This window comes from Artibeus jamaicensis, unplaced genomic scaffold (assembly GCF_021234435.1).
Source record: "Artibeus jamaicensis isolate MK-2021 breed Jamaican fruit bat unplaced genomic scaffold, CSHL_Jam_final contig_384, whole genome shotgun sequence".
NCBI classification, from domain to species: Eukaryota; Metazoa; Chordata; class Mammalia; order Chiroptera; family Phyllostomidae; genus Artibeus; species Artibeus jamaicensis.
The window spans coordinates 13,804,280-13,827,977 of NW_026521810.1; the positions used below are offsets into that span (position 1 = coordinate 13,804,280).

A 23,698-nucleotide genomic window follows, 5' to 3' on the forward strand; every position below is an offset into this window, starting at 1 on the left:
TCCCATAGTTGTATTATCCACTCACCTATTGATGGACCAAAATATTTTTCACTTACTGGGTTCCTAATAAGGAAATTAGAAGAAAACAGATTAAGAGTTCATACTAAAATATGAACACTTATCTGGCTTGCAACCAAGATTTCTTACCTTCTTAAAATCGCTGTCTTATAAGATATTTAAAGACATTTTACAAAATTCATTGGTTTACTCTTACGTCTTCTCAGTCATTCTGCAGCATTTGATACTGTTGCTTTGTGAAACTCTTTGCTCTTTTGGCTTTTCTCATGTAGTATCTTAGAGCTCATCTTACCCTCTTTCTCTCTCCTGTTTTCCTTTGTCGAGTGTACTGCTTCCACGTATCTCTAAGTATACCCTTAAGGTTCAGTTCCCTCTCTCTTTTTAAAACTAGGTTTTAGTTTTAAAACCTCAAATTGCTAGTTTATTATAGCAGTTTTAGGTTTACAGGAAAATTGAGGGGAAGTACAGTGATTTCTCATAAATCCCCTGTCCTCACGTATGCATAGCCGCCCCCATTAGCAACATTCCCTACTAGAGTGGTACCTTGTTACAACCGATGAACCTACATTGGCATATTATAATCACTCAGACTCCATAATTTTGATTAGGGTTCACTTTGGGTGTTGTGTAGTCTATGGGTTTGGACAAATGTGTGATGACAATATCCATTATTGTGGCATAATACAAAGTATTTTCACCATCCTAGAATTTCTGCTTTATACGTATTTATCACTTTCCCAGTCTAAGGACTCCCCCCAGGGGACCACTGACCTTTTTACTTAGTCCATAGTTTTGCCTTTTCCAGAATGTCATCTAGATGGAATCATACAGTGAGCAGGCTTTTCAGGTTGACTTTCACTGAGTAATAAGCATTTAAGGTTTTTCTGTGTTTTCATGGCTTGATAACTCATTTATTTTTTTTTAAAGATTTATTTATTTTTAGAAAGAGGGGAAGGGAGGGAGAAAGAGAAGGAGATAAACATCAATGTGGGATAAAAACATTGATGTGAGAAACATTGATGTGAGAGAGAAACATAGGCTAGTTGCTTCTCACATTCCCCTAACCAGGGACCTGGCCTGCAAGCCAGACATGTGCCCTGACCGGGAATCAAACTGGCGAACTTTTGGTTCACAGGCTGGTTCTCAATCCATTGTATCACACCAGCCAGGGCTGATAGCTTATTTATTTTTAGCACTGAATAATATTTCATTGTCTGGTTGTACCACATTTTATCCATTCATTTACTGAAAAACATCATAGTTGCTTCCAAGTTTTGGCAATTATAAATAAAGCTGCTCTAAACATTCCTGTGCACGTTTTTGTGTGGACATGTTTTTGACTCCTTTGGGTAAATATCAAGGAATGTGATTGCTGGATTGTGTGGTGAGGGTTGTTTAGTTTTGTAAGAAACAGTCAAACATAGCCACTGTCTTTCAAAGTGACTATGTCATTTGCATTTACAACAGCAATGATTAAGAGTTATTCTTTCATCTTGTCAGCATCTGGTGGTGTCAGTGTTCAGGATTTTGGCCATTCTAATAGGTGTGTAGTGGTATCTTATTATTGTTCCATCTCTTTATATGCTATTTCCTGGGATTACATTATTTCTCAGAACTGTAATCCCTAAACAGATGACTCTATCCTTTTTTGATCTTTGTACTCAAATTTTAAAATTCTTGTTTGATTTTGTCAACTTTATGCAAAACGACCACTTGTCAAAATTCTTTCCATTTCTATAAATCACATCTTAAATGTCTGCACTGCTTTTACTATTGCCCTCTTAGATTTAATTCTTTACATAGTAGTTAATAAAGGCTTTTTATTTATTTTTTAAACATATAGATCATACCATGCCCTTCAGCGAATCTCATCATATTCAGAATAAAATCTAAACTCTTTACCATACCCACCAGGCCCTTCATGATCTGGCTGTTTCGATATCTCACTTTCCTACTCTGCCTCAGTGTTGTCTTCTGGCATTTCTAGCACTTATCTCATTGCCTTCTCATTGGCTATTTCTTTTGCCCTGACGTCTTCCCTCACATCTTTGCTTAGCTCACTCCCTTCATTCAGTTATTTTTTCAGATATTTCCTTGAGAGATATCTTCCCTACCTAAAGCAAATCTAACTACTCTCTCCTCCCTTATATTGCTCCGAATGTACTATTGTCCTACTTCTGTTTTACTTTGTAGCTGTTACCACTACTTGACATAAATTGTATTTATTTCCCATATTAAAATGTGAGCTTCACAAAAGTCCATATTTTTTTATTGCTGTATTTCACTGACAATAGTCCTAGGCTCTCTAATAGATGCTCAGTTAATATTTGTGATGTTTGAGTGAAAGAATAAGTGTGACCTCCTTTTAACCTTTGTAGGTTTTAGCATCTTTGATGATGTGTTCTTTTCTCCAGAGAAGCAGAGCCAATAGGATATGTAAACAGAAATATTTATTATGAGGAATTGGCTTATACAGTTGGGGCTGGGAAGCTCAGCATCTGGCTTGATATGCAGAGACCAAGGAGAACCCGTGGTGCACTTTCAGTCTGAAGGCTGGTGACCAGAGACCCAGTAGAGTTGATGGTGCAGTTCCACTCTTAAGGCTGGAGAACTCCCTCTTGCTTAGGGAGGCTGACTCTTCGTTGTGTTCAGGCCTTCAAATGATTGGATAAGAGGTCGGCCTGTGATGTGGAAGGCACACTGCTTTACTGACAGTTCACTGATTTACAAATGATAATCTCATCCAGAACATCCTCCAAGTTGACATTAACATTAACCATTACAGATGGCATCTCCCTTATTCTTTATGTCTGGACTCATCATTCTTAAATTCTTTACATGTGGATATTCAGCATAAATGAGTTGTTCTCTTTTGTGTTTTATTTTCCAGAAGTGTACTTTAGAGCTCTGGGTCTTTCTCAGCTTATTTCCCAGATCTAACACCATCTGTCATCTCTTGGTCCTAGCACTGTACTGCATCATCTGACCTAATCTCTTCTGAGCATTGGGTTTGGAGGCCCAGTCTAGCCCTCTCCCAAACTATAGATGTGGTAGTGGCCATCTTCATATGCAGTGATATTATCTGCTTATCACTTAAGAGAAAGAAACTATTGTTCTTGAAGACTGACAAAGCCAGTTTATTTCAGACCCACTTTGATAGCTAAGCTAGTTTGGATTGAACCTCTGTGTGGACATTATTAGCTATCATCTTCTAGAATTCTTCTTTTCAGTTAAGGTTATAAAACTGTGTTACTCAGTGAAAATGTCTGCCACGCATCCGAATACATGGCAGAAAATAGTTTAGTATATTGTGCAGCCTGTCGTTTGCTCCTAGCTGAACTAGAATCCCTTTTAAATTATTTCTTATTTTCATTTCTGTAGAGCAGTGGCTTTCAGACCATTTTGAAATAAATTTTACATCATATCTTAGAAAACACAAATGAGAATATATAAGCAATGTATATATTTATACATATATGCAAGGAAAACTAAAGTATTAAGTTCCCACTTTTTTCATTCTGATTAATATCTGCCATTTCGTTTTCCTGACTGAAGAGCACTCTTTCTCCTAGACATAGAATGTATTTGTACTGGGAGATAGTACCACGGCATTGCCAAACCTACTGGACTTAATTGTGTGATATATTTTTAACCTTAACACACAATTCTTATAAAATGTTTTAGTTAACTAGCAAAATTGAAATTGTTGTATATTAAACTGCATTGTAAATGTGGGACTATCATTGACTTCTGTACATCTTTTGTTTGTATGGGAAGAATCCTTACCACAAAACTCACCTAAATATTGTCAGTTACAGCAGTCAGCAGAGTCTGGAGGGGAAACCTGGAACCTCCAGATAGGGCTCATATAAGGGGACTTTAATTATTGTCTTGGTTTCCAGGTTGTGATTCTGGATTGCATTTACCTTTTATGTTCACTTTAGTTTGGTATAGCTGAGGAAAAGATGGTTTGTGCGAGGACATTACATGGAAACTGGATGTTTTATTTTGCTTTTTTGCTTTATTTTTTGTTTTCTTAAAAATTATATTCTTATAGGTTATAAAGAGCAATGCTAACCTTGTAACATTTATTACAAGGTTACATGTCAAAGTAAATTACTTTGAAACATTATTGTCCTTTCTACATGATAGCTTATTATTGGGTTAGCCAAAGTTTAATTTTTTTCTGTAACATGGCTCTAGAAGTACTTAGTTGTCTTTAACTTCATTTGAAACCCTTTCGTTATATTGTATTGTGACAGCTGTCTTATCAGCATGCATTTTTTAAAAACTTAGCAAAATTGGTGACTTTTTGTGTAGTCAGTGTTGAACATGGAAGAAAATATGTAACATTTTGGCATATTATGCTTTTTTATTTCAAGAAGGTAAAAACTCAGCTGGAGTGCAAAAAATATTGTACAGTGTATGGAGAAGGTACTGTGACTGATCGAACATGTCAGAAGTGGTTTGTGAAGTTTTGTGCTAAAGATTTCTCACTGGATGGTGCTCTGTGGTTGGGTAGACCAGTTGAAGTGGACAGTGATCAAATTGAGACATTAATCAAGAGCAGTCCATGTTATATACCACACAGGAGATAGTTGACATGCTCAAAATAGCCAAGTCAATAAAGGTATTGGTACAAATTAAAAATGTGTCTTTTATTTTATGGAAAAAAAACATAAAGACTTTGGCCAACCCAATAATATTAAAAAATCTTTTTTTCTTTTATTGATTCTAGAAAGAGTGGAAGGAAGGGAGATAGAGAGGGAGAGAAACATCAGTTGGTTGCTTCTTGTACACCATGAACTGGTGACTGAACTCACAACCCAGGCATGTGCCCTGACTGGGAATTGAACTGGTAACCTTTTTGTTTGCAGGATGGTGCCCAACCAACTGAGCCATACCAGCCAGGGCCTTAGGCTATTAATAAAAAGGGATTCCAGAACTAAGAAGTTCCAATATTTTGTGTGTTAAAGTGGGATATAAGTTTTATTTAGGATAGAAATAAAAAGATAGTTTATCTTGGTGCTTGAGAAGGAGCTCTGTAGGCAGACCTTGGATTTCGCAGTGGTTTCTTAGGTATTTGAAAAGAAAAGATAAATTGGACTTCATCAAAAGTAAAATTTGTTATGTATCAGAGGACCTGAAAGACAGTGAAAAGAATGGGAATATTTTCAAATCATGTATCTGGTAAGGATCTAGTATCTAGAATATGTGAATAACTTCTACAACTCAACTACAAAAAGGCAACTCAAGTAAATATAGTCAAAGAAGTTAGATAGACATTTAGCCAAAGAAAATATATAAATGGCCAACAAGCACGTGAGTACTCACTATGATGATTATAGTAAAAGCAGCAAATAAGTGTTGCTGAGGATGTGGAGAAATGAGAACCCTCATACACTGCTGGGGAATGTAAAATGGTACAGTTTAACATTGAATTACTGTATGACCCTGCAATTCCACCAAATGAGTTGAAAACAGGTGTTCAAACAAAAACTTGTAGATGAATGTTCATAGCACTATTCACAGTAGCCAAAAGATGAAGACAACCCAAATTGAGGTCTATATAAACAAAATATGGTAGAGCCATATGATGAAATAGTATATTCAAGTATAAAAGAAAGTAAGTACATGCTGCATGCATGATACATGTTACAACATAGATAAGCATTGAAAACGTTATGCCAAGTGAAAGAAGCCAGGCACAAAATACCACAGTATGATTTCATTCATACACAATAACCAGAATAGGCCAGTCTGTGGAGGCAGAAAGTACGTAGTGGTTGCCAAGGGCTGGAGCGAGGTGCAAGTGGAGAGACTGCTTAGTTGGTACAGTGATTTCCTTTTGGAGAAATGAAAATGTTCTAGAATTAGTGGTGGTGTTGTATAGCAGTATGAATGTACTGAATGCCACTGAAGTGTACACTTTAAAATGGTGAGTTTTGGACTTCCAGCCAAGATGAAGGTGTAGGTGGAAACACTGTGCCTCCTTGTACAACTAAGTTTAAAGACAACAAAGATTTAGTAACAAAAACACAACCAAAACAGACAGAAAATTGAACTGTACGGAAGTCTGACAGCAACAAACCATTCAGCCAAACTGGTAAGAGGGGCGGAATCAGTGGTTGGCAGATCCCAGGTGTGGGGTGGCAATGGGCGGACCCAGTGAGGGCGCAAGGAGGCTGGCTGACTGCAGTCACACATTCATGCGCAGATAAACTAGACAAAGGAGCCAGCAGTGAGACAGACCACGCAAACCAGGGCCCCAGTGCTGGGAAATAAAGTCTAAAAGCACCAATTGGAAAAACTTTGGGGGGTCGAGGTGTCAGGAGAGGCTCTCAGGCTCACAGAGAGTTTGTTGTAGAGACCCACTGAATCCTGGAGGGTGCACAAGCCCACCCACCTGGGAAACAGCACCAGAGGGGCCCAATTTGCTTGCAGGAAGCAGGAGGGGACTGAAATCCGAGAGAGCACAGAACAAACTCCATTGCCCCTCTGACCCTGCCCCCACATGCAGTGTCACAATCCAGAGACTGGGTTGCCCCACACTGGTGAACACCTAAGGCTCTGCCTCTCATACGTAACAGGTACGAACAAACCAAAACATTATGGCTCAAGAAGAACAGCTCAAAGCACCAGAACCAAGAAATAGCCAACTTATCAGATGCACAGTTCAAAACACTGGTGATCAGGATGCTCACAGAACTGGTTGATTTTAGTCACAAATTAGAGGAACAAATAAAGTCTAAACTAAGTGAAATGAAGAGAAATGCACAGGAAACCAATAGTGATGGGAAGAAAACTGGGACTCAAATCAATGGAGTGAACCAGAAGGAAGAAAAAAGTGACCAAACAGAAAATGAAGAAGCAAGAATTAGAAAAAATTAGGAGAGATGTAGGAACCTCCAGAACATTTTTAAATGTTCCAACATCCGAATTATAGGGGTACCAGAAGGGGAAGAGGAACAGCAACAAGTGGAAAACTTATTGGAACAAATAATAAAGAAATTCCCCAATCTGGTAAAGGCAATAGACTTCCAGGAAGTCCAGGAAGCTCAGAGAGTCCCAAAGAAGTTGGGCCCAAAAAGGAACACACCAAGGCACATCATAATTACATTAGCCAAGATTAAAATGAAGGAGAGAATCCTAGAAGCAGCAAGAGACAAGGGGACAGTCACCTACAAAGGAGTCCCCATCAGACTGTCAGCTGATTTCTCAAAAGAGACCTTAGAGGCAAGAAGGGGCTAGAAAGAAGTATTCCAAGTCATGAAATCCAAAGACCTACATCCAAGATTGCTCTATCCAGCAAAGCTTTCATTTAGAATGGAAGGACAGATAAGTGCTTCTCAGATAAGGTCAAGTTACAGGAGTTTATCACCAAGCCCTTACTATATGAAATGTTAAAGGGACTTAATCTAAGAAAAAGAAGATAAAAAATATGAACAGTGAAAGGACAGCAAACTCAGTTATTAACAACCACACCTAAAACAAAAGCAAACTAAGAGGACAGCTAGATCAGGAGCAAACCATAGAAATGAAGATCACATGGAGGGTTAGCAACAGGGGAGTGGGAGGAGGAGAAGGGGGAGAAGGTACAGAAAATAAGTAGCATAGATGGTAGGTAGAAAATAGATAGGGGGGAGGGCAAGAATAGTAGGGGAAATAAAGAATCTAAAGAACTTGAGACACGTGGTCATAAACTAAAGGGGGGAATGGTGGGGGCGGGGGTGTGCAGGGTGGAGGGGAATGAAGGGGAATGGGACAACTGTAATGGCATAATCAATAAAATATATTTTTTAAATGGTGAATTTTATAAGTGAATTTTACTAAACACAGGGGAAAAAACCTTGCTATTAGGTATTGCAGATGGCCTATAGAGACAGAATACATATATATGTACACACATATACATATATATATAGCCCTGGCTGGTGTAGCTCTGAATTGAGTGCGGGCCTGTAAACCAAAGGATCACAGTTCGATTCCCAGTTAGGGCACATGCCTGGGTTGCAGGCTAGTTCTGAGCAGGGAATGCACACAAGGCAGGCATACATTGATATTTCTCTCCCTTTTTCCTTCCCTTCCCCTCTAAAGATAAATAAATAAAATCTTAAAAAGAAATACACACACACACAATTACACACACACATAATTTAAAATGATATGTGTATTGAAGTGGCATTCATTAGCCAAAGATAGGACAATCTACGGTATGTTTTTAAAAGGATAATACTTGTAACTGGTTAAGCTCCATCAAAAGTGTTTAAATTCATCAGTTCATAAAGATAATGTTCTGGTTATAGCTACATAAACCACCTGGAGCTTGGGGCAAAATAACCTTGACCGTCTCAGTTCTGGAGGTTGCCTGCGCTTAGCTGGGCTCAGGGTCCCTCATGAAATTGTAGTCCGGCAGTGGCTGGGGAGAGAGTCATCTCATAGGCTTCTTCACTCTGATGTCTGGCAGTTGGTATGGCTACAGCTGAAGTCTCAACTGGGGCTGTTGGCTGGAACACCTACATGTGGCGTCTCTGTATCTGAACTTCCTCACTGTTTGGTAGCTGGGTTCCCAGAGCAAGTGTGGTAAGTGACAGCCTAGCAGAAGCTGTGTCCCCGTTTATGCTCTAGTCTTAGAAGTCACAGAGCATCACTTTCACTGCCCTCTATTAGTAAATTAGTAACAAAGTCCCGACCTTGTTCAAGGTGAGGGTAGTAGAACTCACTTCGGAGGAGTGCCAAGATTCTGGAAGAGCTTTTGGTACAGGAAATATTATTTCAGTCAGTTTGGATAATATAGTCTGCCCTCCAGCCACATTTTACATCCCTTCATGTGCAAATACATTCACAACCTTCCTTAAAACCCTTCAAAATCTCATCCCATCACAGCATCAGGCTCAGACGAAAGGACGAGGACCTTGTCATCTAAATCAGATTCCTCTGTAAATAAGACATTTTAGATGTGGATGTGGTCCCTAGGATATAGCTCCCTAAGTACTTTTTTTTTCAATCTAAAGACCTGTCAACTAAAGAGACAAGTAATCTGTTCCCTATATAACTAACATATAGTATATGTGGAGTGGCAAGCACTCTAAGACACTCCCATTGAAAGGGAAAAAAAGGCACACAACAGTCACTGTTGTGTAACACATGTAAACTCTGGGCACAGTAGGATTTAGTCCTGCTGCTTGAACGACTTCATAGCTCTTGATTCTATTCTCTGGGGTTCTAGTTTCACCTCTTGAATTATCCTTTTCTAGAAAATGTAGTCTATTTGCAGCTGAATCATTTTCTCAGGCTGATGTCTATAGAATTTTGAGGGTCCAAAAGCCTCTTTTGTTTTGTGCTGTGCCCTTTTAAATCCAAGCTGGCATATTTTTCATCAATATAGTTATCTTAACAACTTTGTGTGTTTCCTGTGGGTGGGCTTTTTCTCCATTATACAAAAGCCATCCCTACAAATCTTATCGAGAGAAGGTCCTTCTGCATTTTGGGCTCCCTGTGAGGCTACTGTGGGGTAAAACCCTTAAGACTCTCTATAGCGCTGTTTAACAAAAAGATAATATGAATCATACCCTGAAGATCTTTAGTGAGCCTTTTTTCTGTGTAAAAGATTCTGCGAGGTGCATCTTCTTAGATCCTTTGAGGTCTTAAAGGATTTTTTTTTTAGGATTTTATTTATATTTTAGAGAGAGGAGGGGGAAAGAGAGGGAGAGAAACATGAATGTGCAAGAGAAACATCAGTCAGTTGCCTCAAGCACACCCCCAGCTGGGGACCTGGCCTGCAACCCAGGCATGTGCTCTGACTGGGGATCGAACCTGAAAACTTTTGTTTTGTGGCACGGTGCCCAACCCCCTGAGCCACACCAATCAGGGTGCTTTTAGAAGATCATTGCTGACTGAAGCAGCTGAGAATGAGAAACAGTTTTATTTTACAAATGCTTTATAAAATGTCAAGGAGCCAAGTCCTGGCTCCTTTACATTTCTTTTAAATTATGTTTTATAGCTGGTTTTCACTCTTTTCATATTCTGCTAAGAGAAACCAGTTGGCATTTTTGTTTAACATTCTGCTTGGAACTCTTATTTAGCTAAATCCATCAGTTCATTAAGTATCTACCATATAACTATATCTAGTTTTCTATTTTGTGTGTCTCACCGTAGGTGACAATTTTGATAAACTCTTGCCACTACATAATGAAGGATGCTTTTCCTCCAGGTTCCAAAAATACAGTATTTTTCTCACTTTTCTTTAGCCCTCACCAAAACCCTCCATGAAGACCATCAGACTTCTATTAACAGTTTCTTCAAGGCCCTTCCAATTCCTCCCACTTGGTCTCCCCTCCCACCTCCTGTCCCAAATTCATTCCTACATACTTTATGTTTTAGTGCAGCAATACTCTACTTCCAGGTATAGCCAAAAGCAACTGTTTGGTTATAATGTATCACCTTAAACTGAGTGGTATTAAATAACAGCATCATTTATTATTTTACAGTAGTAACATTTATTATATAGATAGAAATTATGCTTATATTATATATAAGTAATATAAGTAAAACATTTATTATATAAATAAATATTTATTATATTTTAATTCTAAAGGTTTCTGGGCTTTGTTAGGAGGTTCTTGAAATCTCATAAGGTTGCAAGGTTCTGCAAAAAAATACAATCTGTCACAATAAATAAACGAAAAAACCTCAAAACACCTAAATTGAAATTGGTATTATCAGAGGATAATTGTATAAAACTGTAAAAAGACTCAAGCATTTATCCTGCCTTTCCCGTATGAACTGTACCACTGGGTAACCAAACTGTAGATTGGGAGAAACATCTCTTTTAAAGTATGTCAAATAATAAATGAAAAATAATAAATTATAGATCACTTTTTGCAACTTTTGGTAAATTAATAGATTTAGATATTGTACATCAACACGGTCGGTAACATCATAAAAAGAGAGACAACCCAAATTGTATACCTCTTGATGAAAGAACACACTGCCACCTAAAGCTTTGCCCGAGAGAGTAAACCTGAGTCCGAGCAAGTGTCTGGATCCAACTCTAGTTTACAGGAAGTAGAGAGGACAGGAACGTGTTAAATTACACCTTGAACAAAATTCAGTCTGGAGAATTCTACAGCTCAAGCAACCCAAATTCTCCAACAAATTAATTATTGGAGGGAAAACCTATGGATTAAAAGAGACTTAGAAGACACAATTTTTTTTTTTTTTTTAATACAGACAAAACTAACTGTAAGTAAGAGTCCCAAGTTAGGACTCTTACTTGGGTGATAAAACCATGAAAAACTTAAATTTTCTGACTTTTAAAGCCCTATTCAGGATATTAAATGCTACATAGAATGTGAGGGGGCTAATGAATACAGTAATTTTAAAAAATCAGGACCTACTGTTTCAAATAAAGCCCTATTAATCCATGTCATGATATCATTTCTGCATTTTTCTCATACAGAACTATGAAACTTTTTATTGCTATCATTTTTGGTTATAAAAGATAATTCTTTTTACATTTTATCCCCTCTTAAATCAGGGTACATTTTACAATGGAAGGTGTGTTGTTTAATTGAAAGCATTTTGATAGCCCAGCTTTAAAAAACAAAAATCCAGAAAGGCAGTCCTATGTTCATTGCAGTGTTATTTACAACTGCCAAGATTTGGAAGCAGCCCAAGTGCCCATCAGTAGATGGGTAGATAAAAGAGCTGTGGTACATTTATACAGTGGAATACTCCTCAGCCATAAAAAAGAAGGAACTTTTTACCTTTTGCAACAGCATGGATGGACCTAGAGGATATTATGCTAAGTGAAATGTGCCAGTCTGAGAAAGACAAGTATCATATGATACTTGTTCATATTCATTTATATGTGGAATCTACTGAATAAAATAAGCTAACAAAATAGAAACAGACTCATAGATACAGGAACAGACTGACAGCTGTCAGAGGGGAAGAGGTTTGTGTGAAAAAGGTGAAGGAATTAAGTAAAGAAAAAAACCTCATAGACATGGTCAAAAGTATGGTGATTACCAGAGGGAAAGGTAGAAGAGGGTAAAGGGATAAATGGTGATGAAAGGAAACTACACCGTATTGTGGTGGTGAACACACAATACCATATATAGATGTTATATTAAAGAATTGTACACCTGAAACCTGTATAATTTTATTAACCAGTGTCACCCAATTAATAAAAGTTTTTTCTAAAAATCCAGAAATTTTCTTTTTTTAATTTTATTTTTATTTATCTTTTTAAAAATTTTATTTGATTTTATTGATTATGCCATTACAGTTGTTCTATTCCCCCCTTCATTCCCCTCCGCCCTGCACACCCCTGCCCCCACCATTCTCCCCCTTTGGTTTATGTCCATGTGTCTCAAGTTCTTTAGATTCTTTATTTCCCATACTATTCTTGCCCTCCCCTATCTATTTTCTACCTACCATCTATGCTACTTATTCTCTGTACCTTCTCCCCCCTTCTCCTTCTCCCACTCCCCTGTTGCTAACCCTCCATGTGATCTTCATTTCTATGGTTTGCTCCTGATCTAGCTGTCCTTTTAGTTTGCTTTTGTTTTAGGTGTGGTTGTTAATAACTGTGAGTTTGCTGTCCTTTCACTGTTCATCTTTTTTATCTTCTTTCTTTTATATAAGTCCCTTTAACATTTCATATAATAAGGGCTTGGTGATGATAAACTCCTTGAATTTGATCTTATCTGAGAAGCACTTTATCTGTCCTTCCATTCTAAATGAAAGTTTTGCTGGATAGAGCAATCTTGGTTGTAGGTTTTTGGATTTCATGACTTGGAATACCTCTTTCCAGCCCCTTCTTGCCTGGAAGGTCTCTTTTGAGAAATCAGCTGACAGTCTGATGGGAACTCCTTTGTAGGTGACTGTCCCCTTGTCTCTTGCTGCTTCTAGGATTCTCTCCTTCATTTTAATCTTGGCTAATGTAATTATGATGTGCCTTGGTGTGTTCCTTTTTGGGCCCAACTTCTTTGGGACTCTCTGAGCTTCCTGGACTTCCTGGAAGTCTATTGCCTTTACCAGATTGGGGAATTTCTTTATTATTTGTTCCAATAAGTTTTCCACTTGTTGCTGTTCCTCTTCCCCTTCTGGTACCCCTATAATTCTGATGTTGGAACGTTTAAAAATGTCCTGGAGGTTCCTAAGTCTCTCCTCATTTTTTTGAATTACTGTTTCTTAGTATTTTCCTGTTTGGCCATTTTTTCCTTCCTTCTGGTTCACTCCATTGATTTGAGTCCCAGTTTCCTTTTCATCACTATTGGTTTCCTGTGCATTTCCCTTCATTTCACTTAGTTTAGACTTTATTTGTTCCTCTAATTTGTGACTAAAATCAACCAGTTCTGTGAGCATCCTGATCACCAGTGTTTTGAACTGTGCATCTGAAAGTTTTGCTATTTCTTTGTCGCTTAGAGTTATGGGCTGTGGGGCTTTGTGATCTTCTTGAGCCATTTTTGGTCTGTTCTCGCCTGTTAAGTATGAGGAGCAGAGCCTTAGATGTTCATCAGGGCGGGGCTGCCCACATCGCTGGGTTGTAATGCTGTGTATGGGGGCGGGGTCAGAGCGGGGAAATGGCGGCCCCCTCTGCTGCTTCCTGCCTCTGGGGCCTGCTCATCCTGTCTCATTGCTCACTCCTTCGCCAGTTTATCTGCACACGAATGTGTGAACACAGTCAACCTGCCACCCTGCGCCCTCACTAGATCCGCCTGTTGCTCACTGGGTCCACCCATTGCAACCCCACACCTTGGATTCGCGCACCTGAGTCTGTCCGACCGAGTTTTCCTGTGCAACCCCGCTCTGCCAGCTGCTGGCTTTGCCCCTCTTACCAGTCAGGCTGAAGAATTTGTTGTTATCAGACTTCCGAAAAGTTCAGTTTTCTGTGTTTTGGAGGTGTTTTCTGTTGCTAATATTTTGTTGTCTCTAAACTTGGTTGTGTGAGGAGGCACAGTGTCTCCACATATGCCTCCATCTTGGCAGAAGTCCAAAATCCAGAAAATTTCTAGAAAGAATAGTACTAAAAGAGAGGACTATCCCTATCAGATTAAGAGCTAATTCTAATATGTAGTAGTTAATACATTGTAATATTAGTGTATGGATAAGTAGGTAAGTGGAACAAAATAGAACTCTGAATGCATTAAAGAATTTCATACATTTGAAAGATGGCATTTCAAATCATTAGGAAAAAATGGATCATTCAGCCTGTGATTTAGGGACAACTGAACAGACATCTGGAAAAAAAAATTGAATCCATACCTTATACTTTACACTAGATTCAAAGATTTAAGTATTAAAAAATGAATCCATGAGAGTAGAAGAGTCCATGGAAGAATTATTGTATAATCTGAGTGTGGCTTTGTAAGAATATGTGAAAACCCAGAAGGCGTAGAAGGAAAAATTCACGATTTGTACTGTGTAAAAGTAATCTTTTGCATAGCAGAACCTACCATATGCAAAGGTGAAAAGCAGGTCACAAACTGGATAAAAACATTCGCAATTTGCAGATATATGGTAGCCTCTCTTTATATGTAAAGAACATTTAGAGAAAAGAATATGAAAAAGATTAGACTTATTTAAAACTAGTGAAAGGATATACTCTGGTAGTTCATTTAAAAGGAAATAAAAAGGGATATATGAACAGTCATAGTAAGGGAAATTGCGATTAAAATTACATTGAAAGTATGGTGGAAAGGCTATGGGAAACATTCTCATTATTTCTAGAGGACAGTTTGGTTAATTTAGCAATATTTATCAACATTGGGTATTTTACTTTAAGAATTGGCCTAACATGATGTGTTTCCCAGGCAGAATTACTTACATAACGAAAATTAAGACAAAACCCCAATGTTCATCTAAAGAGAGCTGGTTAAATACAGTAAGTAATATCAATACAGTGGAATACTGAATCCATACAATCCACTGGGAGGATTTTCATGTACTGGTAGAGAATGATCTTAAATACATATATTGTTGAATGAACTTTTGTGCAGAACTGGATGTATATTATGGTATTGTTTGCATAAAGGGGGTGTGTCAGGTATTCTCTGTCACCAAATATATGTGGATATACAAGAAATTGATAGCATTGGTTGCCTCTGAGTAGCTGGTGGTCAGAATGTGAGGGACTGTTCTCTCTGTAAATAACTAAACTTTTTGAGTTTTGATTTTAAGTTTTACATTATAACTAGATACTACAAATGTACAGTCACATCAAATATATTCTGTCCAAGGGAGGGAAGAGGGGTAAGCTAAAAGAAAGTAGAAGACAGATAAAGACACAGGTTAAACATGAATGTTGATGTGCACAAGGTGTTCTCAAATTCTAGCGTTGAACTCCACAAAGTGGAGTTGTTGACATGAAAGTATAGATGCAGTTCTGTTTAAAACTTCATATGACCTTTATAAAACAGTAGGGAAAGAAACACTCTTCTGTTAAATGCAGTTCAAAAAGGTTGAGAATTCTACACATAGGTGATAATTGAAATACTTTAAAAATTAATTATAGCTGCTTTACATATTATAAAATACCTAATTTATTATTTTGTGTTTTTTTCAAATTAGTTAATATATATATTATTCTTAGAGAGGGAAGGGGAGGGAGAAAGAGGAAGAGGAACATTAATGTGTGGTCACCTCTAGTGCGCCCCCTACTGGGGATCTATTCTGCAACCAAGACATGTGCCCTGACTGGGAATCCAACCTGCTACCCTTTGTTTCAAAGGCTGGTGCTCAATCCACTGAGCCCACACCAGCCAGGGCCAAATTAGTTAATACATGAATTTGATGTCGCCATTTGGCTTTGGCAAAATTTGGCAAATTTTGACTGTAAATTGCAATTATAATTCTAGAGTCATTTCATGTGCTGTTTAATCAGGTGATATATTTTCTCCACACTTAAGGTACTTCTAAAAGGAAGTTTGTGTATTTCTGATAGTCCTTGGATGCAGCTTCATTAAGGATCCTAAAGAAAGCATTTTTCCCCTTGACTTGCAGTTTAATTTTCTACTTGCTATAAAGAAATATTTTATTTATGAATGCCATAAATTTGAAATTTGAGAGTGATAGCAAAGAATGGTTGAAGTTTATCAAAACTTTCCCCAAACAGTACCACTTAGATGTGCATTTATTTGTTTTAAGGGATCCATGCATATATTGTTAAGAAACATTTCAGTCATTTCACCAATGCTTTCGGTGATTAAAACAAATCACAAAGCATTGCCCTGATTATTCACTTTTGGGTAAAGATAGAGTAGTTATATGGAGATAAATATTTACTTGAGCCTTTATTATGTTAGTTAAAATAATTTATATAGCAGTATAAAATAAATTTACAAAGAAAAAATAGGTATTTTATACTGTTTTATTTTTTCTTGCCAATTAAGAAACCATACTGCAAATCCCAGTTATATCCAAGAAATCATTAGCATATATAACATTTAAAAGTGCTAATTAATTATAGTCTGATAATTTTTTAATTTTAGAATTTATTTTATATGAGCCTTGGTGTGCAGAAAACATCACTGTTTTTTAAGGGTCTATAAATGTTTCATGGTAAAATAATTTTTGAAAGTGAACTAATTCTTGTTTAATGAAGACATTTGTAATAAAAGTATTATTTCTTTAGTCCAACCCTAAAAGCTTCCCAGAATCCTTTAACTGTACAGATTGTGATGTTTTTTTCTTCCTTCCTAGAGCTGTCTCTGTGGGAAGTTTGTCCTCCGCCCCCTACGACCATGCCGTAAATACTCTACTGCGGGCCGTTCTGGGTATGTAGTTCGTCTCTCTATAAACAGGTTTTCTTGTGCTGAGGTGTGTGTGTGTATTTTCCTTGAATATGGGAATAGCTGCTTAACACCTTTTTTCTTAAGGAGTATGAACACTGGAGCTTTATTATAATGTCTTTGGAGCTTTGCTTATTTATAGGTGGAAGTTTATTTCACTCCTTTTGATTGTTTGGTAATTAAGTGGCACGCAGGGTTGATGCCCCGCCACCCTGGTCCCATATGCTGCCTTCCATTCTGTGGCAAATAGATTTCTTCCCAGAACTCAGCACACTGTAACTTCAAAAGTGTTTGTTAGGTCTCTTTGACATTTATATTATCTTACTTTTGTAAAGGTTTATTTTATTGTATTTACAGAAATGTGTCAGTAAGGGAAGAGAGGCTTTGAAAGTTAGTGATATTTCTTTTTTGGGTTCAGAGGAAGTTTCATGGTTGTGAACATTTTGAATTTTAAGTGTTAAAGGGTAGATGGCTTCATATCTACCTATCTTAGGTATTACTGTATTTTATTTTTTAGTTATTCATAAATATCATTTGTCAATTGTGGACATGTTTTAAAACAAATCAGGGAAAGGTGATGTGCAGCTATGGTGATAAACTTGAAATAGAGGTTAGAGGTCTTTGAGTAGTAGGTTTAGGAGAGCCAAGAAGTATAAATGTGTTTCCTATTTCTTTCACTTAGGTTGTCACCTGGCAAAATTGCTGGAGCTAGTCTTTTATTTGTTGGTGGAGGTATTGGTGGCACTATCCTGTATGCCAAGTGGGATTCTCATTTCCGAGAAAGTGTAGAGAAAACCATACCTTACTCAGACAAAGTCTTTGAAGTGGTACTTGGTTCCCCACCTTATAATGTTCCATTGTCAAAGAAGCCGGTAAGCATTTTAAATATTATTTCATTTTACTTTATGGAATATTTTTAAAAGCAGGTTGTTTCAACTTTCAAGTATCTTGCATGTATAATTCAGTAGAACTTGCCAGATGGGCTTGTCCATTTTTAAAAAATATTAATCTGCAGTGTTAGATTTGTAACCCTTTGGAGTCCCTTAAGTGCTCCCATTTAGTACAGACCACATAGGAAATAACTGTGGCACGTGGAGGTAGATGGAAGAGCCAGTTCCCACAGAGGTGACCCTGGCTGCCCTGTGGACTGAGGGAGTCTGTGTCGGCCCACACCATTGTGGCTGTCCAGCTGTGACTGAAAAACTAGAAACATAAATGTGGCGTGGTAGTGACACACAATCCAGATGTTTTCATTAGTAACGGTTCCTTTTAGACGACAAAACAGTCCGAGAATTTTCAGTTACATAGTGATTGGTTCTTTAGTACTGATCAGCATCCCTTGGACTTTGTACTTATTCTTTAGAGTTTCATCCCTTCCTCTCCCCCACCCCCCACATAGGCTTAAAAAATAAAATCTTAAGTGTATCTTATTCAAACAACTGCTTGAAAACATTTACAAAGGAGAGCACAGATTTTTGCTGATTTGGTATTGGGTATTTCCTTCTGCTGTGAAGCTGGACATGGCTGAGGTCAGTTCATGCTTAGAAATTGGGTGGACTTCTGTTCTCTAGTATCTAGTGTGGTTTAGAGACCAGCCCTGTGACAGAGTTAATGTCTAGAAAAGCAAGTGTCCTCTGACAACCCCCACCCCCCAAACATGCTTTTTCTTTTTAAAAAATCTTTATTTACCTATTTTTAGAGAGAGGGGAAGGGAGGGAGAAAGAGAGGGAGAGAAACATCAATGTGTGATTGCCTCTCACACAGCCCCCAACCAGGGGTCTGGCCCTCAACCCACGCATGTGATCTGACTGGGAATTGAACCAGCAACCCTTTGGTTCACAGCCCGCACTCAATCCACTGAGCTACACAAGCCATGGCCAAACATGCTTTTTCAAAATATCTTTGTTTAGTCTTATACATCGTTAATGCTCCCATATGAACTTTAAATGTTTATGCTGCCTGAGGGAGACAGTCTGGCAGCTCCAGTAGTCAAGGAGCAGAATCCTCTGGATTCATTCTAAAATCCTGGTCCATTTTAAGCTACATGACCCAGGAGAAATAGCTAGAACCATTTCTAGGAGCATGGAGTCAGGCTGAATAGTTCAGAGTGGTGTTCTGTTCTCACTTGACATGACCTCAAGTGTCATTTTTTATAAGTGATTTGTTACTCTCTCTCAATAACTGCCATGACTTCTCAGTCCTTTAGCTACCCTGCTGGACATTTCCACTCGGATGACTTGGCAGGTCCATACTGCACCACCTCCACACCTACGCCCTTCCTGATTTGCTTTATTTGTATTAAAGATAGTACCATGCTCTCAGGCAGCCAGGTTAGAATTCTTGGATTCATCTCCATAGGTGCCTGTATTTTATTAGCTATACTGTCGTATTTCATTTCTGATACTTATTCTTTTTCTTGCATTACCAGTATCCTTATCTCTTATCAGTTTATCACTTCAGACCTTTATCACTTCATATCTGTATTATCTTCCACACTGGACTAGTTCCTCTCCCCCTACACAGTCTTTCCCATCTTTTTCCCAGTCTCCACATCCTAACATTAATCTCTCCTGACATTATCTGGGCCATCCTCATATCAGTACCAGAGGATCTTATAAGTGCTATCATGTTTTCATTATATTTTCATGAGTTCATTTATCAGGAACTTGTATACATTCCTATTTTTTTTAAGGACTTTATTTATTCATTTTCAGAGTGAGGGGAAGGAAGAGAGAAAGAGAAGGAGAGAAACATCAATGTTCAGAGAAACATTAGTCCATTGCCTCTCACAAGTCCCCAAACTAGAGAGACTTTAGAGATTGTCTTGTGTTCCTGAAAAAGGGAAGTGAAGCCAGGAACTGTTTGCCTAGGAACTGGCCATCGTCTCCTTTACTCTGTAGTCTGTGGTTGTCGCAGTTCTTAGGTTGACATTTGATATGCTTGGCAGTCTGGCTTTTATTTTCCTCTCTAGTCTTATCACTGAATGGTCCTGCACATCAATCCTTAGCTTCATGCCAGTTTACCTTACAAATATCCCTGTGCTTTCCATTCATTCATTCATTCAACATATGTATATCAAATGATTATTATGACTAGGCCCTGTTCCAAACACCTTGATTAAAGCACAGAACTAAACAAAGATCCCTTCCATTTGTATGACTTTCCCCGTGGTGGTCTTCTACCTGGAATTACTTCCTTTCTTTGTTAATGTTCTCTTTAAGTCCTGCAGCCTTCACTACACAGACCGAAGTGAGTTTTCTTACTGCCGAATTAAAATAGCAGTGAGTTTTCATTTAAAATTTTTTATAATTTAATCAGCATTCTGTACATTGTTATTACTGCTTTTGGAAACTGCATTTTATTTCATGGGAATCCTTATAGTGCCAACATGTATAAATAACATAGACAGCAAATACTGAGAGAAGATAGTCTTAAAACCTTTTTGATTGGCATGGAATAAGACCAGCCTAAATGGAGACAAATGCTTTGTGTTCTTGCATGGGACTTAATATTTAAAAATGTCCTTTCTCTCAGATTTCATACTAAATTCGTGCATAGTTGAGAGAAATGACATACACATACACACACACATCTAATAAGAATTCTAATAGGTTTTTCTAGACATTGAGGAATTAGACAAGGTGATTTTAAAGTTCATGTGGAAGGATAAGTAATGTAGCCAAGAACATTTTGAAAAGTGGTGGAGTGGGGAAGGGTCGGGTGACCCTTGCTTTTCCAGATAATGACTGTGGTATAATCTTTCTTTAATAAACAATAAAGCTTTGACACAGGATTAGAAATTAGAGATAGAACAACTGAGTCTGGCAATAGATCCTATTTATACACAAACATTTATTGTGAGAGTATGAGTTGCCAGAACTTTATATGAAAGTGATTTGTTGATATCTGTTGAGAATAGTCAACCCCTTTGACCCAGTAATTCATCTTAAGGCAAACTGTCTTCCAGGTACCACACTACAGTGCTTTTCAGTTAGATGGGTTAGGATGTTTCACAAAACAGAACGGGAACCAACTTCAGTGACCAGTAATACGTAGTGATTGATTAAGTTATGGGTTTTGCAACTACATTAAGATATGCAGTTAAATTAGGATATTATGCAACAAGAAAGAATTTCTTGACCTGAAAGAAAATGTCCATGATATATTGTTAAATGAGAAAAAGCAGGTTACATGGTAATTTGTATAATATTACCCTATTTTAGTTTGTTTAAAGAAATGAGAAATTGTGTATGTGTACATTCCTGAGCTTCTGCTGGGGTACGAGCAGGGTGAGGGTAGAGTTCAGGCCGTTAGCGGCGGCCGCCTGCGAGTGCCAGAAGAGAAAGGAGTCGTGCAGAGACAAATCGAAACCACCTCTATATCTCGATGCTGTTTTGCTGGTTCTAGTGAGCATTTATTTCATGGTTTAAAAAATAAAATTTTAATAACAAATACATATATGTTTAATTTCTGGTTGTGACATAGTTTAGGACCATTTCTGTTTTGTTTGATTAGTCATCTCTGGGATATCCAAGTTCCTCTGCCTGCCGAGTTCTGGTGAAAAGTGGAATAACATAGGTAGTAAATGAAAATACTGCTCTTGGTAATTTTCTCCAGCTCCTCATCTGGCAGTCCTGTTAACGTGAACAGTGCCTTAAACTAAAGGCATGTAACTGAGGAAAAGAAAAGAAGGCAAGGCAGTTGGATTATATATTTTAATGTGCAGTTGCATGAATCCTGGAGATTAAAGATATAAAAAGCTAATTTCATTTTTATTGAGAGCCTGTAAAAATCACTTGTTTCTAACTGAGTGTATACAGAACATACCATAATTTGATTTAAGAAGCAAATGGAAATAGCCTTCTTAACATTGTACATGTAAACATAGTGGTGTTTAACAGGATAGTCAGGTGTTTAACATTATGTACTTTACTAGTTGCCTTAAGAGAAGTCTTTGTCACTACTAAAATATGGGCTAATCCTTAGGAATGAAATTTTTGGATTGCATTCTTCTAATACGAAGGCTTCTCTTACTATGGTTAATAAAATATGTTGTAAAGTGTTAACTTTATGTTAAAAACCTGAAAGACTTGACTTTTGAAATAACACGTGTTACTGTATGTACACTACCTTTTAAAACAAACGTTTAAACATTTATTATATCCAAAATGTTAAATGTTTTTCATTTCCAAGATTCAGGCCGGTCCACTAAAAATCTCAAGTGTATCAGAAGCAATGAAAGAATCTAAACAGCCTGCCTCACAACTCCAAAAACAAAAGGGAGACACGCCAGCCGCAACAGGTACCTGTGTTTAGAGTCATTCTTTTATTTACTTCTATTTTTATTATTATTTTAAAGATTTTATTTGTTTATCTTTAGAGGGGAAGGGAAGGAGAGAGGGAGAGAAATATCAGTGTATGGTTGCCTCTCATGCATCCCCCACTGGGAACTGGCCTGCAGCCCAGGCATGTGCCCTGACTGGGAGTGGAAGCACGATCCTTTGGTTTGCAGGCCCAGGCTCAATCCACTGAGCGACACCAGCCAGGGCCTAGAATCATTCTTTTAAAATTATAGGTAAATGAATAGTTTTAGTGTATTTGTACCCACGGTTAAGAGGATGGCCCTTCTGCATGAGGGACTCTCTGGTCCCTAGCTCTCATCTTGGGGAAAGACCGTTCTCACTTGGGCCCCCATTTTAGGGGAGAGAGGGGTATGGAGTTGGGCTTTGTTATGAGCATCTGCTGAGCGAGGGTAGTGGCAAGAATTGTCTTGCCTGCAGCAGACTTTATTTTTTTCCTCTGACGCTTAGCTTTCCCCCCCTTTAGATTTTAAGATCTAGTCCCTGTTTGCACCTGTTTTTTTCCTCTACAGTAGTTTTTTCTCCTCACTCCATTCTTAGTGATGAGAGGGTCTTACCGGGTCTAGATCTGTAGGTTTTTGTCTTCACGATGTATCAGTAATCCCACTCGAGTGTACAACAGTTAACTCAAACCTGTTCAGTAACATATTTGAACTTTTTTGTGGTTTTGTTGTTGTTGTTTTCTAAAGGCTTTATTTATTTAGTTTTAGAGAAGAGAAAGGGAGGGAGAGAAACATCAGTGGTGGTTGCCTCTCACATGCCCCCTCCTGGGAATTTGGCCCGAAGCCCAGACATGTGCCCTGACTGGGAATCGAACCCAGTAAGGGCAATGTGCCCTTACTGCGAACTTTGGTTCGCAGGCTGGCAGTCTGTCTACTGAGCCATACCAGCCAGGGCATATATTTGAACTTCTTATGTTTCTCCTTAGTCATATCTGTCCTCAGTTAATCAGTTGACTTTCATTCAGCAAATATTTACTACTATGTGCCAAGCGTTCTTCTAGGCACTGGGAATATAGCAATGAAGAAAATAGTAAAAACTAACAAGCACAGCCCTGGCTGGTGTGGCTCAGTGGACTGAGTGCCAGCCTGCGAACCAAAGGGTCACTGGTTTCCCAGTCAGAGCACATGCCAGGGTTGTAGGCCGGGTCCCCAGTTGGGGGTGTGTGAGGGGCAGCCACACATCGATGTTTTTCTCCCTCTTTCTCTTTCCCTTCCCCTCTCTCTAAAAATAAATAAAAATAAAATCTTAAAACTAATAAGCACAAGCTCTGGAGTTATTCCTTAGTGGCATGAGGGGCAGGAGATCATATATTAAAAACACAAGTAAAATATATAGGATGTTAGTCAGTGATAAATATGGGTGGAAATATTGCCATTTTAATGGAGTAAGGAAAGTCTCACCTGGAAGGTTTCATTTGAGCTAAGGCTACAGAGGTGAGAGAGAGAGTTTGCAAAAGGCTGGCAAGGAAAGGCATCCCAGGCAGAGGGATTAGCTAGTGCAAAGACTTGCCATTTTCTA

General features: G+C 38.1%; 1 protein-coding gene across 13 annotated transcripts in view; it reads left to right on the top strand.

Annotated features, from left to right (window-relative positions):
* The window catches only part of IMMT (inner membrane mitochondrial protein), a 50,500-nt gene that overhangs the window by 2,529 nt on the left and 24,273 nt on the right, over nucleotides 1-23,698 (top strand). For 11 of the 13 annotated variants that reach the window (XM_053664523.1, XM_037159701.2, XM_053664519.1 and 8 more), the window contains exons 2-4: nucleotides 16,729-16,802; nucleotides 17,500-17,689; nucleotides 22,011-22,119. In XM_053664523.1, the coding sequence (XP_053520498.1) occupies nucleotides 16,729-16,802; nucleotides 17,500-17,689; nucleotides 22,011-22,119 (373 nt within the window). The remainder of the gene's footprint in view (nucleotides 1-16,728; nucleotides 16,803-17,499; nucleotides 17,690-22,010; nucleotides 22,120-23,698) is intronic. The other 2 variants (XM_053664518.1, XM_053664520.1) reach the window with 1 other exon arrangement.